Source organism: Rattus rattus, chromosome 5, assembly GCF_011064425.1.
Source record: "Rattus rattus isolate New Zealand chromosome 5, Rrattus_CSIRO_v1, whole genome shotgun sequence".
Taxonomy (NCBI): domain Eukaryota; kingdom Metazoa; phylum Chordata; class Mammalia; order Rodentia; family Muridae; genus Rattus; species Rattus rattus.
In genome coordinates, this window is record NC_046158.1 from 62,761,196 (window position 1) to 62,782,754 (window position 21,559).

Genomic DNA, 21,559 nt, shown 5'->3' on the forward strand with positions numbered 1-21,559 from the left:
ATAATACATGTAAATATAGAGCAGAGATGATAGTTTCTGTAAAAATGATGTTTTGTAGATAGGAAGGTTTATTTAACATCAAGATTATTTACAATAATTTGAACAGAACTGGCAATGGATATCATAGTAAATAATTTAGAGAACCGTTTAAAGAATGGGTATATAATGATTATTCATTTTGATAATGGCAGTGTACAAGTAGGAATTTTCGGTGTACTTAAATACATTTGAAATAAGAATTTTTTCAGACAAACATTTACTTCTTGGTATTTGAATAATCTCTGTGAACATACTTCTCATCAGAAGTATGAGATGTTTTCAAATGTTCTAGGGAAGGAAGAGTCTCTGGACAGGATTTCAAAGATCAGTGTTTTCAGTTTCAGCATTACTAAATAAGCTACACTGATGGTTTGTGGACATCCTGGATGAATAGTCGTCTACTGGATAATATGATGTACTGAATTTTAATAATTTAAATCCAATTTAAGGAATTTTTTCCCTGTGGCTTTTATAGCATCTTTGACTTCCTTGTTTCTCAAGCTATAGATCAGAGGGTTCAGCATGGGAATCACAATGCCATAAAACACAGAGGCCACTTTCATGTTCTCCTCGGAATTGTCCGAATGAGGCTGTAAGTACATGTAAGCCAGGGTTCCATAGAAAATGGTGACTGCTGTCAGGTGGGAGGCACATGTGGAGAAGGTTTTCTTCCTCCCTGCAGTAGAGGACATCTTTAGGATAGCGGCCATGATATATATGTAGGATAAGATAACGATCAACACAGTGAATGTCAGATTAAATCCAACAAAAATCAAAATTAGCATGAAGTTAGTATCATTGTTGTAGCATGAAAGAGTGACAATTGGGGGGATGTCACAGAAAAAGTGATTGACCTTTGACTTACAGAAGGACAGTGAGAATGTAAATCCTGTGTGTACTGAGGAATTTATTGATCCCATGAGATAAGAAATAGCTACCAACTGAATACAAACTTGTCGAGACATGATTATGGGGTAGCGAAGGGGCTTACAGATTGCCACATACCGGTCCACTGCCATAACAGCGAGGAGGTAACAGTCACTGGTTGCAAATATAGCATAAACAAAGAGTTGTACTACACATCCCTTGAAAGTTATTGATTTATCTTCTACCATGAAGTTCTGCAGCATCTTGGGAGTGATGGCAGATGTATAACAGATATCAACAAAAGCCAGATGCTGTAAAAAGAAATACATGGGGGTCTGAAGTCTGGAGTCAGTGTTGATGAGAAGGATCATCCCAGTGTTGCCCACCATAGATATCACGTAGATAACAAGAAACACGATGAAGAGGATACACTGAATATCTCTCTGGACTCCAAACCCCAGAAGATAGAAGTCAGTGACTTTGGTGCCATTGTCTTGTGTCATAGCTACCAAGAGTCTATAGGTGAAAAAGAAAAGGAGTAAAATAAGAACGAATTGTTATCAGATTTAAGAAAATTCTCTTATATATTTATTTATTATCAATTTTCACATTCCAGATTTTATTCCCCTCCCGGTCCACCCTTCAACTGTTCCACATCCCATACATTCTCCCTGCGCCCCACATCTCCACCAGATTGTCCCCCCATCCACCCCACCAGACCTTTAAATTCTCTGAGGCTTCCAGTATCTTGAGGGTTAGGAGCATTTTCTCTGACTAAATCCAGACTGGGAGTCCTCTGCTGCATATGTGTTGGGGGCCTCATCTCAGCTGGTGTATGCTATCTGGTTAGTCATTCAGTGTCTGAGAGATCTCGCAGGTCCAGGTTAATTAAGACTTAATTTTCACTTCATTCTTTACTTTAATATTCACAATAAAGACATAGATAAGTTTGTTGCTTTGCACGTGTATTTTAGTAATAGATTCATCTAAATGACTTCATAGAAAAGTCAACTTTGAAAATACAACTATAAGAAACACATATGTCATACTTTTCTACTCCATTATACAGGCATTTGTGTTTGTGCATGGCAATACACAAATAAAATGTTGACTGTGTCAAGAAGCCTATATAATTTTTACAAATTTATTTATTTATTTATTTATTTATTTATTTATTTATTTATTTATTTATTTTTGTTGTTGTTGAAACACTTTATTCAGAGGCTTGGGGAAAGGTTGTGGAAGCCCATGCTGTCTGCTGCCTGTACAGGGCAGACTTTAGAGATATCTCTGTGGCTAAGAGCCACATTTATTTTTTATTAGTTTATTAATTGTGCTTCAAACTCTTGAAATTAGCAGACAAGCCTTTATTTTGGGAAATTTATAAAGTCTACACAATTTTGGTGGCTTCATGATGTTTTTGTACAACTTAGGTGATAATTGAACACTGTAACTTTGTGAAATGTTTCCAGAGGTAGGCTCTGGGGAACACAGTGAGTTTAAAGTAGTTCTCCTTCCTACTGTATATTTCTTACAGAGTACTTGACGTGACTTATAATTTTGTTGATTTATGTCACTGAATTTTAGGGATTTTCTTTTTTATAAGTAGTTTACTTCTTAAAGATTTTTTAGAAGCCCTTGGTCCTGCCAAGACGGAACCCCCAGTGAACGTGATTGTGGGGGGGAGGGCGGTAAGGGGGGGAGGAGGGGGAGGGGAACACCCATAAAGAAGGGGAGAGGGAGGGGGATGTTGGAAATCGGGAAAGGGAATAACAATCGAAATGTAAATAAGAAATACCCAAGTAAATAAAGATGAAAAAAAAAGGTTTTTAAAAATTAATTTGTGTGTGTGTTGTGTGTGTGTGTGTGTGTGTGTGTGTGTGTGTGTGTGTGTTTGCAGAAGCCAGGAAAGAATTTTCAATCTCCTGGAGTTTGAATTACATGCACTTGTGAATTTACAATATATGTACCGGAAACCATACTCATGCCTTCTGAAAGAGCAGCAAGTGCTTTTAATCCTGGAGCCATCTCTATAGTCCTAGTCTGTCTTATTTTAAAGGGGTGTTGTTTCAATGAAATGTACAATAAAAGTTTTTGAATTAAAAGTCATAAATATATGATTTTGTAACAACAGTATACACGTGTACCTCAAAAGATGGAATCAGTATTCTTGATTACTGGTTTATGAGCATCAAGAAGATCAAATGCTAAGCCAGCTGTAGGGGAAGCTTATGATTGACTACGTTTATCTTGTAGAATTCCTAAAGTGTTCAGGGATTGATATTGCTAGTTCTCCCCATAGAGGACCAGAAGAAGTATTAAAACTATCGGCATCAATTCAGAGCCCTCTGAAAAGCAGATCACCAGTTACAGACTTGACTATAACTCACAGGCCATCAGTTACCACAGACAACAGAGCTTCTGTGACTTACCGTGTAAATACTCAGCATTGGTCACCAGATATCCCAAGTCTGAAGACAGAAATAAACACCATGGGAAAAAGCAGGAAGTATGATTAAAAAGCATTATCTTTTAACTCAAACAACTCAGCAAACCATGAACACCTTCTCCAGATAATAAATGGAAATATAACTACTGATGGATATATGCTAGTGTTGAAATAATTACTGAAGAATATATGCGAAAACTCATAGCGCTGAGTGCCTGCAGAAAGAAACAGGAAAGAGCATATGTCAGCAGCTTGACAGCACACCTAAAAGCTCTAGAACAAAAAGAAGCAAATACACCCAGGAGGAGTAGAAGGCAGGAAATAATCAAACTCAGAGCCGAAATCAACCAAGTAGAAACAAAAAGGACCATAGAAAGAATCAACAGAACCAAAAGTTGGTTCTTTGAGAAAATCAACAAGATAGATAAACCCTTAGCCAGACTAACGAGAGGACACAGAGAGTGTGTCCAAATTAACAAAATCAGAAATGAAAAGGAGACATAACTACAGATTCAGAGGAAATTCAAAAATCATCAGATCTTACTATAAAGCCTATATTCAACAAAACTTGAAAATCTGCAGGAAATGGACAATTTCCTAGACAGATACCAGTTACCCAAGTTAAATCAGGAACAGATAAACCATTTAAACAACCCCATAACTCCTAAGGAAATAGAAGAAGTCATTAAAGGTCTCCCAACCAAAAAGAGCCCAGGTCCAGACGGGTTTAGTGCAGAATTCTATCAGACCTTCATAGAAGACCTAAGTAATATTATCCAAACTATTCCACAAAATTGAAACAGATGGAGCACCTGCAATTCCTTCTATGAAGCCCAATTACTCTTATACCAAAACACACAAAGACCCAACAAGAAAAAAGAGAACTTCAGACCAATTTCCCTTATGAATATTGACGCAAAAATACTCAATAAAATTCTGGCAATCCGAATCCAAGAGCACATCAAAACAATCATCCACCATGATCAAGTAGGCTCCATCCCAGGCATGCAGGGATGGTTTAATATCTGGAAAACCATCAACGTGATCCATTATATAAACAAACTGAAAGAACAAAACCACATGATCATTTCATTAGATGCTGAGAAAGCATTTGACAAAATTCAACACCCTTCATGATAAAAAGTCCTGGAAAGAATAGGAATCCAAGGCCCATACCTAAACATAGTAAAAAGTTTATATGCCAGCAAACCAGTGGCTAACATTAAACTAAATGGAGAGAAACTTGAAGCAATCCCACTAAAATCAGGGACTAGACAAGGCTGCCCTCTCTCCCTACTTATTCAATATAGTTCTTGAAGTTCTAGCCAGAGCAATCAGACAACAAAAGGGAGGTCAAAGGGATACAGATCGGAAAAGAAGAAGTCAAAAATATCACTATTTGCAGATGATATGATAGTATATTTAAGTGATCCCAAAAGTTCCACCAGAGAACTACTAAAGCTGATAAACAACTTCAGCAAAGTGGCTGGGTATAAAATTAACTCAAATAAATCAGTAGCCTTCCCTCTACAAAGAGAAACAAGCAGAAAAGAAATTAGGGAAAACGACACCCTTCATAATAGACCCAAATAATATAAAGTACCGCGGTGTGACTTTAACCAAGCAAACGAAAGATCTGTATGGTAAGAATTTCAAGTCTGAAAAAAGAAATTGAAGAATATCTCAGATGATGGAAAGATCTCCCATGGTCATGTACTGGCAGGATTAATATAGTAAGGTGGCCATTTTGCCAAAAGTGATCTACAGATTCAATGCAATCCCCATCAAAATACCAATCCAATTCTTCAAAGAGTTAGACAGAACAATTTGCAAATTCATCTGGAATAACAAAAAACCCAGGACAGCTAAAACTATCCTCAACAATAAAAGGACTTCAGGGGGAATCACTATCCCAGAACTCAAGCAGTATTACAGAGCAATAGTGATAAAAAACTGCATGGTATTGGTACAGAGACAGACAGATAGACCAATGGAACAGAATTGAAGACCCAGAAATGAACCCACACACCTATGGTCACTTGATTTTGACAAAGGAGCCAAAACCATCCAATGGAAAAAAGATAGCATTTTCAGCAAATGGTGCTGGTTCAACTGGAGGTCAACATGTAGAAGAATGCAGATCGATCCATGCTTATCACCCTGTACAAAGCTTAAGTCCAAGTGGATAAAGGATCTCCACATCAAACCAGGTACACTCAAACTAATAGAAGAAAAACTAGGGAAGCATTTGGAACACATGGGCACTGGAAAAAATTTCCTGAACAAAACACCAATGGCTTATGCTCTAAGATCAAGAATCGACAAATGGGATCTCATAAAACTGCAAAGCTTCTGTAAGGCAAAGGACACTGTGGTTAGGACAAAACGGCAACCAACAGATTGGGAAAAGATCTTTACCAATCCTACAACAGATAGAGGGCTTATATCCAAAATATACAAAGAACTCAAGAAGTTAGACCGCAGGGAGACAAATAACCCTATTAAAAAATGGGGTTCAGAGCTAAACAAAGAATTCACAGCTGAGGAATACCGAATGGCCGAGAAACACCTAAAGAAATGTTCAACATCGTTAGTCATAAGGGAAATGCAAATCAAAACAACCCTGAGATTTCACCTCACACCAGTGAGAATGGCTAAGATCAAAAACTCAGGTGACAGCAAATGCTGTCGAGGATGTGGAGAAAGGGGAACACTCCTCCATTGTTGGTGGGATTGCAGACTGCTACAACCATTCTGGAAATCAGTCTGGAGGTTCCTCAGAAAATTGGACATTGAACTGCCTGAGGATCCAGCTATACCTCTCCTGGGCATATACCCAAAAAGATGCCCCAACATAAAAAAAGACACGTGCTCCACTATGTTCATCAGCTTATTTATAATAGCAGAAGCTGGAAAAGAACCCAGATGCCCTTCAACAGAAGAACGGATACAGAAAATGTGGTACATCTACACAATGGAATATTACTCAGCTATCAAAAACAATGACTTTATGAAATTAAGATGGGCAAATGGGTTGAACTGGAAACTATCATCCTGGTAAAACTAACTTTAATCACAGAAAGACATACATGGTATGTACTCATTGATAAGTGGCTATTAGCCCAAATGCTTGAATTACCCTAGATGCCTAGAACAAAATGAAACTCAAGACGGATGATCAAAATGTGAATGCAGATCGGGCCCTGAGAGACACAGCCAGAATGGCAGTAAAATACAGAGGCGATGCCCAGCAGGAAACCATCACTGAACTGAGAGAACAGGACCCCCTGTTGAAGGAATCAGAGAAAGAACTGGAAGAGCTTGAAGGAGCTCGAGACATATGTACAACAATGCCAACCAACCAGAGCTTCCAGGGACTAAGCCACTACCCAAAGACTATACATGGACTGACCCTGGACTCTGACCTCATAGGTAGCAATGAATATCCTAGTAAGAGCACCAGTGGAAGGGGAAGCCCTGGGTCCTGCTAAGACTGAACCCCCAGTGAACTAGACTGTTGGGGAGAGGCAGCAATGGGGGAGGGGTTGGGAGGGGAACACCCATAAGGAAGGGGAGGGGGGGAGGGGGATGTTTACCCGGAAACCGGGAAAGGGAATAACACTCGAAATGTATATAAGAAATACTCAAGTTAATAATAATAATAATAAAAAAAGGAAAAACAAAACAAAAAAAAAGAATATATGCTAGTGTTGAATACTATTATTATTTTCATTCTGTAGCATACTCAGCAGAGTTTTATTTTGTTCATATAATTATAATTCAGTAGACTTTTATTAGTAAAATGTTATCTAATTTATGTAATCAAATAATCATATATTCAAACATATATTTATATTTCTACACTATATTATATAAGTATATTTAATATATAAAATATTTATTAAATTTATAATATATAACATAATATATAAACATTTGTAGTAAATATATTTACATATACAATATAATTATAAAATTAAAGGAATTCCTTATGAATGAACAAATCTTATTCTCAGTACACATACACACACACACACACACACACTACATAAGTGTAACTGAAATATATTCCTGCACAATACACCAAAATTAAGGGTGAAGTAAATATTATGTGGAAATTTGTTTTTTGACTTATCTTGAATGACTTATTCCTTAATGTCAGTATAGATAGCATGAAAACAGAAAACTACTCCCCAGAATATCACATCAATATGAAAGCAAAATATTTAAAAAAACAAATTATCAAAAGTTTAATTTGGACACAGATACAGAATTACATACACAATCAAGTGAGATTTAGTCTATAATTACTCTCTGATGTGGAAACCAATCAGTGTAATCAAATACATTCACAGCAGAAAGAAGAAAAATATTCAAATAAATTTATGGATAAAGACATTTGGAAAAATTCAACACTTCTTCATTATTGTATGTAAAACCTCCTAATATTTCTTACTCAATGCAAAAAATGTACCGAAATTATCACTGATGATTAAAGACTAAATGCCTTCCTCCTAAGATCAAGAACAAGGTGACTATATCCTCACTCCTGTTCTGATATTCATCATACTTCGAAAAGTTCTACCCAGCAACACATTTCAGGAACTACAAAACAGCACCATCTTAGTTGCAAAAGCTACATTGCTCTATGTTAAGGAGCTGAAGAAAGTTTACAATAAAGGTGACCATATGAACAGCAATAGCATTTTTATACTGACAACAGACTTTCTATACTTGCCAATCCCAGTGGCTGCTTGTCAAAGACTGGCAATTTCTGGCTATGTGGGTTATATGCCCTAGTATAGTACCTATTACTATTATTTGCAGAATTGAAATAGTATTATAGCAATTTCCAATGGCCTACCATTATACCCTTAGTTTAATGTATCCCTCCTTATCAGAGAAATTTCTTTATTCAGTGGATGGCTAGCAGCATAGAGACCCTCCAATTGTCAAAGGTCAGAGAATGAGAGATTATAGAACTCTCAGCCCTAAATAACACACCTCCACAATGACCTCTCCTCCCATGGCTCTGGGATTGTCAAGAAAGAGGGAGCAAAAGAGTAAGAGCCAGAGGCAGTAGATGGTAATGAGGAAACTGTTTTGAGGCACACGTAACAGTTGTACATATGAACTAACAGCAGTTGTGATACAGAAGCAAAGGACCTGGGGTAGCTTAAGCCAGACAAAATCCCAGCACGGAAGCAGGCGTTGAGCATGAAGTCAACTCTTAGTTGAGGAGCTATTGACAAATTGATGGCTGCTGAGAGAGGACAGTCAGTTTTCTTTATGACTGTGGCCCCTAGCAGGTTGACCACATTCTACTAGATGACTGCACATGCACAAGTATTTGGGTAACACAAACTGGATTTAATGAGTTTTACAAGGTGTATGTGTGTGGGGGCAAGGTTAGTAAAAAAGAGGTGTGGATTTTGGAGGAGTTGGGGGAGAGGCTAAAATGTTAAAAATACATTGTATAAAATTCTCAACCAATGATTACAAAATGAAGAAAAAATTGCATGCAGCACTACACTTTTTCAGGACTTTTTTTTTTTTTTTGCAAAACCCTTTAGCTACTTTTTTTCTCTAATTCCTCCATTGGTGTCCCCTTGTTCATTCCAATGGTTAGCTGTAAGCATTTGTATCAGTAGGGTTCTGGCAGAGTCTCTCAGGAGACACCCATATTTGGTTCCTGTCAGTAAGCACTTCTTGGCATCACAATAGTGACTGGGTTTGGTGGCTACATATGGCATGGATCTCCAAGGAGGGCAGTCTCTGGATGACCTTTTCTTCAGTCCCTGCACTCTTTGTCCCTATGTTTTGAGTATTTTGTTTTCCCTTCTAAGAAGGAATGAAGCATCCACATTTTGGTCTTCCTTCTTGAACTTCATATGATCTGTGAATTTTTTCTTAGGTGTTCCAAACTTTCAGGCTACTACACCAGACTTCTCAACAGATCCTGGACAGATGTTATACAGACCCTAAGAGAACGCAAATGCCAGCCCAGGCTACTCTATTCAGCAAAACTCTCAATTACCATAGATGGAGAAACCAAGATATTCCATGAGAAAAACAAATTTACACAATATCTTTCCAGGACTTTTTTAAAAAAAATGCTGCAATGTTAACGAACACTCCAATATTGGAGGGACAGGCACACAATAAAAGCACATTAGGGCTCCCAAGGGTAAACAACACAGGTGTGTCCATTAGATTTTGATTAAGATGCAAAATCACTGAAAAATAATACTGTTAGATTATTTGACTATCATTAGGATGATGATGTATGCTCATTTCAAACAGCATACTACATAAAAATAACTCAACATACACAATATGTTTAAATGTACAAATGCAGTCATGAAACCTTATAAAAGTAGGGTGAGTTTTATGTCCTGCGGCTAAGGAAGAATATTCCATGACATTCAAAGTAAAATAGATAAACGAAAATAAACAAATAAATCCTCAAAATTTAAAGTTTAACTTTTAAAAAACTTGGTTAAGAAAATGAAAGCTTTAGTGCGGAGTTGCTGAAAAGAGGTTTTATATCTAAACCAAATAAACCACTATTCCATAGAGAATAAAAGAAAAGCCAAACTAGAAAATTAGAAGAATATAGGAAAAGACTATTGCACCAGGGGAATGTATGTATGAATTCATGAAAACCACTCAGGCTTCATTAGCCATTAAGAAGGCGTGAATTATCAACATGATGGGATACCATACCAGGCATGGAGATTTGTTACTGCTCAGCCATCACCATTGCTAATGTAAAAACAGTGGCAAAACTAAAGCTGGCAAAGACTTGGTGCTCCGGGTCTTTTATAGATTGTTGTGGGCATGTAAAATGTCATAACTATTCTACAAAAATAACTTGGAAGTATTTAAGGAATCCAAACACACAGTCCAGTCCGTGTACTCACAGCCAATTTTGCTTACACAAAACTTATGCTTATGTCAAAATGTGCAAAAAAATTTTTTTAAAAAAAGCTTCATTGGCAATAATTTAAAAGTGCCAACAGCTAAAATGTTCTTTAGCAAACTGTTGGTTAAACAAATCTCGTTATATTACTCTATGAAACAGCACTTAGAATCAGAGAGAGAGAAACGTGGACAAATGGTGACTCTCTATGGAAACATCTAATTGCAAAGGTCCTATAGTATATGATTTTACTTATGACGTTCTTAAGGTGGCAAGATTTTAAGATAAAGATGAGACTAGCGATTGACTTGAACTAGAACTAGTAGGTGGTTGGGGTAGTGTTTTTTAAGTGGCAGATGCGAGAGATCTCTGTTGGATATTTGATGTCTTGGCTAACATGAAGGATCTGGAAATCTATCTAAAGAAGTGAGAAAATGTCATAGAACCATATGGACACTGTACCAACATCAAAGCTCTGGTTATTATGCAAGCCTAGGGTTATTACGTAGGATGAAATCGTTGGGGGAGAATCAGCCAAGGGTCTGGGTGGAATTTTCTGAATTATTTTTAAAATATCCTGTGACTCTATCAGCATGTAAAACCTGAAAAGAGAGTTAGTAGAAGAGCATAGAGCCAGCTGTGTGTGTTGTAAGCATCACACAAGCAAATTTATGCAAACTACTCAGCACAGGACAGGCACTGAGTGAGTTCACCCAAATGGCTGTGATAGCACATGCCAAACAGTGATGAGTTGACTCAATTATGTTTCTTTACCTTCTTTCCCAGGAAGTGCTCAGCCAGATGAAAACAAACCCCTTCACCCCTGATGGGGTGCATCCTCAGAGCTTTGGTGAGACACGCTGGGGCTCTGCCTCCGTTCCATCGCTTCCTGTGATCACAGCTGATGTAGAGAAAAATGACTTTTGATTTGTTTTGTTTCGTTTTACTCACACTGGAGTTGCTTCTGGATTTTTCTCTCCACAGTTGTGTGAGGTGACTGTCAACTAAAGCTCCTATGTTTCTTCCTCATCAGGGAGTTTATTCCTGAGGCCTAAGGGATCTATACTCTCTTGACAATCTGAGGTCTCCAGGGCTTACTAGGAATTGGATAAACAATAATCATTAGTGATTACAAAAATTAGCACATATTAATCATAATAAAGGATTTCATTATGATAATTTTATATAAACATTTTGATTATGTTTGTTCCCTATTAACCTCTCTTGTCCCCATCCACTCCCTCTGTTCTTCTTTAATTTTTTTAGTCATTTTAAATTTATTTAAGTATTTGCGTGATTGTGTGTATGTGTGTGTGTGTGTGTGTGTGTGTGTGTGTGTATGTGTGTGTGTGTGTGTACCTTTGAAGATGCATATGCCAGTTAGTGAGTAGAGGACAAAATGGAGTATCAGGTCCCTTAAAGCTGGAGAGACAAGTGATGTAGACTTCCAGCTTATTATGAAAGGGCAAGACTCTGAACTTTCCTCCTTACGAGCAAGTGAACCTAACTGTTGAACTATCTTTCCAGCCCTCTTTTGCTCCTAGCTAAGTCATTTTTGACTAGTGATTTTTTTTCTGCCTTTTAGTTAATGATACTTTATTTCTAGAGAGGACAAATCTTTCTCATGCTTGTCTTTAACAATAGCTTATAATCTATTGTTATGAATCAGGTTCAGTATCCTTTCCTGTTCAAGGATCTCTATTTATGAAGATATCAGTGTAGAGATAAAATACTTGTCAATGTAATCAGTGAAAACGTATCAAAATCTAATCTAAATCTCTCCATTTGGTCCCCAGTGTGACTAAGAAGGAAAGTGCTTTGTAACATCACATTGAATATTTGTATTTATTTTTAAAATCACATTGCTTCTTCTTTCATTTTACCTTAAAAGGTTCTTTTTTTTTTAAATTCAGCTTTATGGAAAGACATTTTTCTGCCTGCACTTAAAAAATACTTCTTTTGTGATTTTAATATAACTTCATAATTTCTCCCTTTTTCTCCTTCAAAATTTTTCGCATCATGTACCCCTCAGTGAATTTCTATAGATATTACTTGTATTGACAGCCATTATCTATATGACTTTCATAAATGCATAATAGTTTCTAGACATTTACTTCTCTATGTACTTTATATAAAGGAGGTTTTCTTCCTAGGGCAAGAAAGAGATGGAATAATAATGAGGGCAATTATTGAAATAAATAATTACTCTGACGTGTTAAAAACATAATACCCATGAGAATGTATTGGGTAGAAAATATTACCTGAACCATAAGATAATATTAAATAATAAATGTATTTATGTGTAGACTTCTGTAGCAATTAGAATCAAATTTATGATGGACTCCATTGTAGAAGATTTAGGAAGATTTTAATATTAATATTGATTATATAGAATCAGATGATTTTTCTGTCCATAAAATATGTGAAACAATATTTTTAAAGTGTTATGTATATTTCTTAAAATTTCAAATAATGTCTATAATATTTCCCCCTGAGAAATGTAAGTTTCTTTTTAAATGACGTTAAATCAATAATAAGTTTTAGGAGTAGGTCTTTGGATATTTTCCACATTCTAAGATATTACATATTGATATATGTAGCGCTGGTTCATAGCTGACCATGTTTTTAGTTGTGAAAACTGACTGTTAATACTCTGTAAATTTTAATTAATGCTGGAAATTAATAAGGTAGCAGTTATTCTTTAACCGGCTAGTACTCCAAATAACCACACAGACCTTTTTAATATTTCAAAACTTAGGCCTTAGCTGGCAAGACTCTCCACTAGCTTATTTATGTTAACTCTATCATCTCTCTCCTTGCAACCACATTGCTAGCTATACCTTCCAGGTCCATAGTCATGTTTGTCTCCTGGTGAAAAGGACTTCCTCTTTCTTCTTCCCAGAGTTCCTTTCTCCCTCCCAGGAAGTCCTGCCTTTCTCTGTGCCTAATTAGAGGCTTTAGCTTTTTATTGACCAAATAACTTGGGGAGCAGGGTTTGCACAACAAAAGCTGGTATGTATGAGAATTTGCTTTTGGGGTAGCCAGATCTAGGGGTGCAGAATTTAGCATTTGAATACCTCATATAAGAGCACCAACCCCAACATTTAGTTTCAGAATTATTAAGTTGTGGAAACACATGTTCATGAGACACTTTTGTGGTCCCTGTATCAAGGATTTGATTTCATTCTTAAGAATCTTCTGCTCATTGCTTTAAAACCTTCTTTGACCTCCTTATTTCTCAAGCTGTAGATCAGAGGGTTCAGCATGGGAATCACAATGCCATAAAACACAGAGGCCACTTTCATATTCTCCTCAGAATTGTCCGAATGAGGCTGTAAGTACATATAAGAAAGGGTTCCATAGAAAATGGTGACTGCTGTCAGGTGGGAGGCACACGTGGAGAAGGTTTTCTTCCTCCCTGCAGTAGAGGACATCTTTAGGATGGCGGCCATGATGTATATATAGGAGACGATAATGACCAACACAGCGAATGTCAGGTTAAATCCAACAAAAACAATAAGTAGCATGATATTAATATCAGTGTTGGAGCATGAAAGACTGATGATTGGGACAACATCACAGAAAAAGTGATTAATATTTTTGGAATTACAATAAGACAATGAGAATGTAAATCCTGTGTGTACAGAGGAATTTATTGATCCCATGAGATAAGAAAGAGCGACCAACAGTAAGCAAACCTGTCGAGACATGATTATCGGGTACTGGAGGGGCTTACAGATTGCCACATACCGGTCCACTGCCATAACAGCGAGGAGGTAACTGTCACTGGTTGCAAATGTGGCATATACCAACAATTGTATTACACATCCTGTGTATGATATGGAACAGTCTTCTACCATGAAGCTCTGCAGCATCTTGGGAGTGATGGCAGACGTGTAACAGATATCAACAAAAGCCAGGTTTTGTAAGAAGAAGTACATGGGAGTCTGAAGTCTGGAGTTAGTGTTGATGAGGAGGATCATCCCAGTGTTGCCCACCATGGATGTGACATAGATCACAAGAAACACAATGAAGAGGACACACTGAGTATTTTGCTGGACTCCAAATCCCAGAAGATAGAAGTCAGTGACTTCAGTGGCATTTCTTTGTGTCATGGCTACCAAGAATCTGAAGGAAACCTAGACAAGAGGGGAAAATTAGGACTTCCTGAAATCAAAGGATTCGGATATTTTACATTGCTTTCTAAAAGGCTTTTATTTACTTTATTTTCTATACATGAGTATTTACCTAATGTATGCATGCACACTGTATGCATGCAGTGCTCACTGATGCCTGACGGGGGTGTTAGAATCATCGGAACTGGAGTCATAGACAGTTGTGTGCAGATCTTTGCATGCTGAGAACCTAACCCAGGTCCTTTGCAAGAGTAGCAAGTACTCTGTTACTTTTTTGACCTAGGTACTTACGATAAATACCAGCAATTCTGATGTGTATCTAGAATAAGAGGCCATTACATGGTCTATGCATTTGAGCCAGGAATTCATTTTTAAATAAAACATATTTGATAGAAGAATGCTGATTTTTAATGTATAAATCTAAAAAAAAAATCTAGGTTGACATGGCTTTCTCCTGTAATAAGTAAGTTTTTATGCTTATATAAGTTAATACCAAGTGTATTTATTGTTATTTTGTTCTTTTAAAATAGTTTTTCTTATTCCTTTCCTCTTTTAATCATTTAATTCTGCAATTAGAAGGAGTCTATGCAAAGAAAGGTTTTGATCCACATTCATGTTCCACATTTTAATGATTTCTATCACAAGACTTATTTTTATCTTTTTCCCAACTATCATCTAAAGAGTTTGCCTCACTAATGGACATAAGATAGATAAATTGACACTTCTTATGGCATTTTCCTTTTAGGTTTAGTGTTATTAAAAAAATCATGTGGCAACAATTTAGTACTTATGATACTTTGTTTTAAATAGTAACAATCTTTTTTTCCTCTATTGATCTGTTAAGTATAGAGCCTACATGCATTCACATAGTGTGAAACTTCAAACTCTGTGATTCAGTGCCATGACACTTAAACTTCCCTTAAACCCTCCTCCCATGCCTGGAGGATTCAGTAATATAAGTCTAGCTGATGCTGTAAGCTTTCCTTATAGCTGGTTTAGTGTTTTTTCTCCTTGTGTTTGAGAAGTCAAAAAGACTTTTGACACCATGTAGTACTGAACTCAGGAATACATATGCTAGACAAACATTTTACCCTTGAGCAATATTCACAAACCCAGGCTATTAAAAACTAGCTATTGAATTACAACATGGACAAACACATGATTGAATTTTTGCTTTGCCATTTTGATATTTTTTTGTACACATAATGTGATATATGAAATGTGACACAATGTTTCATCAGCACATCAGCAGAGTACTCCAATACTTTTCCATCAGTACTCTAAGCAGTTTTGTATCATCACAGAGAAAGTGATCAGGAACAATTTACCCTTAATGATGGAATATGGAAAACTATGTCAGTGTACACATTGACTTCTCTGGTACATTCCTCAGGAAACAAGCACCAGAGGACATATAAAATGAATGAGGAGGACAATGATACTTTCAGTTCTAGTTTAATGAGGGCTGAGAATGGGTAAATTCTAGGAAATTATTTCCTCATCCAAATGTGTCAGAAAATAAGCAAAATAGCGTCCTTCAAAGGCAGATTGTTCCTTGGGAAGAAAAGCCAGGACCAGACAGATCTAGACAGGTTTATTTAAAGTACTCTGTAGTCCAGATGGGTGGGGAAGTAGGAAGGAATTGGGAAGAGTAGAGGGAGAGGAAGCCATAATCATAAAATAGTGTGTGAAAAATGTATTTTCAATAAAAGAATAAAATATAAAGCATACTGTAGATAGAGTGATACTGTTTACCACTTTTGTTTTAGTCACTGTGTATTCTAGTAAAAAGATATAAAGTTACAGACACATGTTCAAGGACTAAGACCAGTCTTCCGACCATTTCACTGTTAAATCATATGGGTCAAGGAACAATAGACCCAATATGAATTATTTATTTTGTGTGTATGTGTGTGATGGAGACATTCCTCAAAAGAAAATGGGCCATTATCAAAATTCTTTAAATAAAGCCAATCTATTCCTAATCTTAACACTTACAAAAACAGTGCATATAATTTAAAATCACCCCAAAATGAAATACATAATTTTGTATTTGTTTGTGTAGTTTTAGAATGCTGAAAATAGAAAAAATAGTAGAAAAAAAAACCCGAAAGACCTAAACACAGAGACAAGCTGCATTCACGTGTTAGGACCTCAATGAAACAACACACCATACTGAGACACATGTATAACACAATTTGCATCAAATCGTGCAAGATTCTTTTTGAAATATAGACCAGAATATTTTAAGATGTATGTGGAATAGAAAAGTTGTTAGAATAGCTAAAGTAATTCTGAGAAAGTAGAATTGTGATGATCAATCTACTTTATATAAATATCTATATTCTAGCTATTGTGACCAGTGTTAATGTTAGTGGAAAGATAGACACATAAAGCAGAACAGAGAGCTAAGGTTCAGCCCTCTGACTGAACAAAGCCGCAGAAATCTGTGGGAGAGAATAGTGGTGTTTGTTCATTTTAACACATGACTCTGGAATATCTGGCCATCCACAGGAAATGTGGTGAACTCAATGCAAATATATTACACTATATACAATAATTTAACCCAAATAGTACACATATATAAATGTAAAATATAAAGCCACAAGAATTCTAGAAAGGAGCAGAGGACGGCAAGTGTGTCCCAGGGCTCAGTGAAGAGTTATTAGACATGGCACTAAAAGCAAAATTCATTAAAATAGACAAATATAATAAACCTTATTAAAATTTATATTTTGGCCCAAAGATCTGGTTCAGAGAAGGAAAAGGCATGCTGTAGTCTACGGAAGATTTTGTAATACACATATATAATGCTAGACTTCATATTAAGGAACTCTCACCAGAGTTCTTTATGCATCATAAATAAATAAACAGAGTGTTTCCAGTTTCCTATCATGGACTCACAAATTGTGAATACGATAAAATCATCACACTAACAACATATTCTATCACACATAATTATGATTGCCAAAACACAAAAAAACCCCCACAAGACCAATACAAAGCACGATGCACAACTACTAAATATCTTAGCATTGTTGGTGGGACTGTAACACAGTAAACTACCTGAGGAAAAGTTTAGTAGTTTTCCGGAATTCTAAATGTATGGTAACCATGTGGCACTGCTTCTGTTTTTCGGGTTTGTTTTGCACAAGACTTACTCCACAGAAAGACACATAAGCAAGTTGTCATAATATGTACTTGTAATGGATCCCGTCAACCCAAATCCTTAATAAAAGACAATTGGCAAAGCAAATACTGAACAGCCACCGTGTGGAGTAGTACTTAAAAGAAAGAAGTTTTACATGGTTGGTAAATGAAGTGATGTGTGTAAACCTCAGTGCTGTTTTGCTGAGTCAATGAAAAAGCTTATGTCCAATAGTCACATATTGCATAATTTCAGTTTTATAACATTATAAAAATGGCAAAATTGTAGAGATGAGGAATACATCAGTGATTAGCAGGACTTAGGGATACAGATAGGGAGAGGTGGTATGTCTATGTATGGTAACAAGAGAATATAGTTTGTATGGAATACAAGATCTGTGATGGAACACCCTGTATATTGATCTGTATGGTGCTTGTATGAGCTCACTCAAATGAGAATCTGGTAGCCTCATGCACATATATAGCACTGTGGTATCAGAGTGTTGACTACGATGTCATAGTGCAATATATGAGATGTTAACTATTAAAGAGAACCATGGGGTTTGTAGAGCTCTCTGCGTCTAGACACTTTCAAAATAAGAACAAAACAATAAGAGGGCAAGATAAAGCAGGCTTTACAGGGATGTAAGGTTCATTTGAGCAGGGTGTTAAGTTTCCAGAACAGGAGTCCACACCAAATGAATGCTCACCAAATGGCTAAGCTAGCACACACTCTTGATTGTTTGGTTAACAAACTGGAAGGTTCACTATCTTATTTCCTCATGCACTGTCTTTAACGAGAGCAATACTCAGCCAGTTCAAACCCCTCACTCCATTCCATTACATCACCAGGGATGAGTAGCCTTCTGGACTTGAGAGAATCAGGCTGGACCCTGCGTCTGACTTGTTGTATTTGCAGTTTCCTGCTCACACTACACAGGTTGTGCTGCTGATAGGATTTGCCTACCTTGCTGGCCTGCAGAGTCCTTTTCTGCAGCTGGCTAAGGTAATTGCCCACCTAAGCCTTTCTCTGTGTGTCTTCCCAGCAGGAGAGAATGGTTTGAGCCTAAGGGATTAGTACTGAGAAGAGATGAGGCTCCAGGGGCTGAGATGGAGTGAGTAAACAGCAGTTCTTCTGCTATTCCCTGCAGAAAATCAGAATGTTCCCGCGGGGACAAAGTTTGCTTTTGGGTTACTTTCATTAGGGTCTGTTGCTTAATTTTCTATATATTTTGATTTATTCCCCTTTTCCCTCCTCCTTCCCTCCCTCTTTTCCACCCTCTCTCTTTTCCTGTCTTTTTTCTTTAATCACTCCTCTTCTGTTTCATTCCTCCCTTCCCTATCCCTTCTTCTTTTCCTCCTTTTCTTCTGCCATCCTTCCTGCATTCCTTCCAATTTCTGTCACTCTTTGCACTCCTTCTTTCTTTCTCTCTGAGTAGCAAGTCAATTTTGAAATGCAAAAGTACATAGAATAAAAACCACACCCTTCTCCAAGATTGATTTCTAGTCTTTTTTTCTTCTTGGAGATCATCACTTGTTATTCAGCAAGCTGTAAGCTATGCATTGTGTTTTAAACGTATTAATATTTATATTTTTTATGCTACTACTCACAGATGACTGTTCTTTGAGGTGCTTTGCACCTTGCATTTCACTTATTATTCTGATTGATCTAAGTATGTCAGTACTGAGAGAGGCCTCAAACACTTTTGTGGTTGCATTATATTTTTCTGGAAACCAAATTTCTGAATCAATTTAATTTGCTCTTTCTCCATTGTCGGACATGTAGACTGTCTCTATCATTTTACTAAAATAGATGATGATAAATGTCACCGTGCTTCTACAATTTTGATAGTTGTTCCTATATGTCATACTTTGGTATTCATAATTTCTGTTATTAATCCTTTAAAAAGGCATGCCTCTTTTGTATCTCAGCATTCAATTATCTTATTTTTCTTACAATCAATAGCTATACATATAATAATCTAGTGAGAATTCAATTTAAATTATTCTTGACTTTATTTACTTTACTCCTAGACAAATTCCTTCTTTATTTTTCTCAAAACTTCTAGGTTTCATAGGGCTGAGGATTGAACCTAGAGTCTTGTACATACTAAACAAGCATTCTACCACAGAGTTACATCTCATCCCTTCCTCAAACATCTTTACTAAGCTATATATGATTGATAAACAGAACTGTGCAATTTAACAAATATGACTGATGTTTTGCAGACATAATGTATCCCTTAAATATTAGCTATGATGAGAATAATAATCATTCTCATCAATTCATCAGTCTTTGAGTATCTCCTGTGTGTGCTAAGAACACAAATTTTGTCCCCTTAACATTTTAAAAGCCTAATTATTGACTTAAGACATTTATGAGTATAATACCATGTCGCATAATGATGAGGAATGTATCATGAGGTAATTTCACTGTCAGACAAACACCAGAGTGCAGTTACACTCCTGTAGCTGGTATAGTTTGCCACATACTTGAGCTACATGGCCTAGCCTACTGCTCATAGGTTGCAAAGGCATGTTACCGAACTGTAATACATTATAAAAATTTGTGCATATAAGCCTATATAGAAAATACATTAAAATACAATACAAAAATCAAACATGATAGTTTTCTGTGATGGCTAATACTGGTTTTCAACTGGAGGAAGGAGTCTTACTTGAAACAGTGTTTCCCTCAGATTGGCCTGCAGGCATTTTCTTGTCTTTTAATCTATGTATGAGGGCAAGCTCTCATGTATGTATGGGTGGGCCTGGTTATTTTAAATGGTCCCTGAATGTGGTCTACAGTGAAACAATCTAGGAAACATTGCTCCTGTATGGTCTCTGATTCAGTTCTTGCTTGAAGTTCTTCCTTTGGTTTCTGCCAATGGTAGATTGTGAGCTGGAAGTGTCAGCTGAAATAAACCCCTTCCTACTTAAGTTGGTTTGGTTGTTGTATTTATTACAAAAGCAGGAAACCAAACTTAAATATCTGACTAGAATATTTACCATGAAGTTGCTTTAAGTGAGTCATTGAATGTGAAAGTCCTAAATGTTACTCCTACTAGTTCAGACTTTATAAATATTGTATAATTGGGTGAGATAAATTTCATTGAAAACACTAATAATAATTAGTGATAAATGAGCTTACTGTAATTTTTATTTTATAAACTTTAAGTCTTTGCCTCTTATAAATTATAAACATGTTATAGCCAAAAGAAAAAAATTTTAAAGATTTTTCTTTTATAAGCCTTTTTCTGTATGTTTTTATCCTTTCAAAACTTTTAATCAAAAATGAATATATGACTTTTGCTTCCAATGTCCATGGAGACTACAGAAGAAGTAAGAGAATGGAAGACATCACGCAACTATGAGGATGGAAAAGAGTGATATAAAACTTGTTTCTACATACGCTGTGGCCATTGCAATCATGAGCATGGCGCAGCTGTGGTTACCTGCATAAGACCTGCATGAAAAACTAAGACATGAAGGGGCGGGGGTGAGGGATAGTTAGGAGGAAAGGAGAATCAGCACAAGGAAGAGACGGACAGACAGACAGACAGACAGACACACACACACACACAGGAATTATTATGAAGATCACTGTGTTGTTCTACACAAAAACTAAAACTTAAAAGGTGTTCTAAAGTTTAACACACACAGGTACACGTATGCACACACACCTAAATCGACAGAAGATTGAAATCATTAGTATAGTTGTCTTCTATCTCCACAACTTATTTTTCCTGAAAGATCTTTTTTTTTTTAAATTGGATATTTTATTTATTTACATTTCAAATGTTATCTTCTTTCCCGGTTTCGGTTTCCCCTGTGGAAACCCCGTATTCCACCTCCTCCCCCTGTTTATATGAGGGTGCCCCCCCTCATCCACACACTCCCACCTCACTGCCTGGTATTCCCCTACACTAGGGCATCAAGCTTCCACAGGACCAAGGGCCTCTCTTCCCATTGATACCAGGTAAGGCCATCCTCTGGTTT

The 21,559-nt window shown here is 36.6% G+C and overlaps 2 protein-coding genes across 2 annotated transcripts; both read right to left on the bottom strand.

Annotated features, from left to right (window-relative positions):
* Positions 1–464: 464 nt before the first annotated feature.
* LOC116900238 (putative olfactory receptor 5AK3) lies at positions 465–1,409 on the bottom strand. Its single transcript, XM_032901988.1, has one exon. It carries the CDS (start codon positions 1,407–1,409, stop codon positions 465–467), a length of 945 nt encoding a protein of 314 aa, XP_032757879.1.
* Positions 1,410–13,444: 12,035 nt separating this feature from the next.
* Positions 13,445–14,392, bottom strand: LOC116900239 (putative olfactory receptor 5AK3). The gene has a single exon (XM_032901989.1). It carries the CDS (start codon positions 14,390–14,392, stop codon positions 13,445–13,447), a length of 948 nt encoding a protein of 315 aa, XP_032757880.1.
* Positions 14,393–21,559: the final 7,167 nt, after the last annotated feature.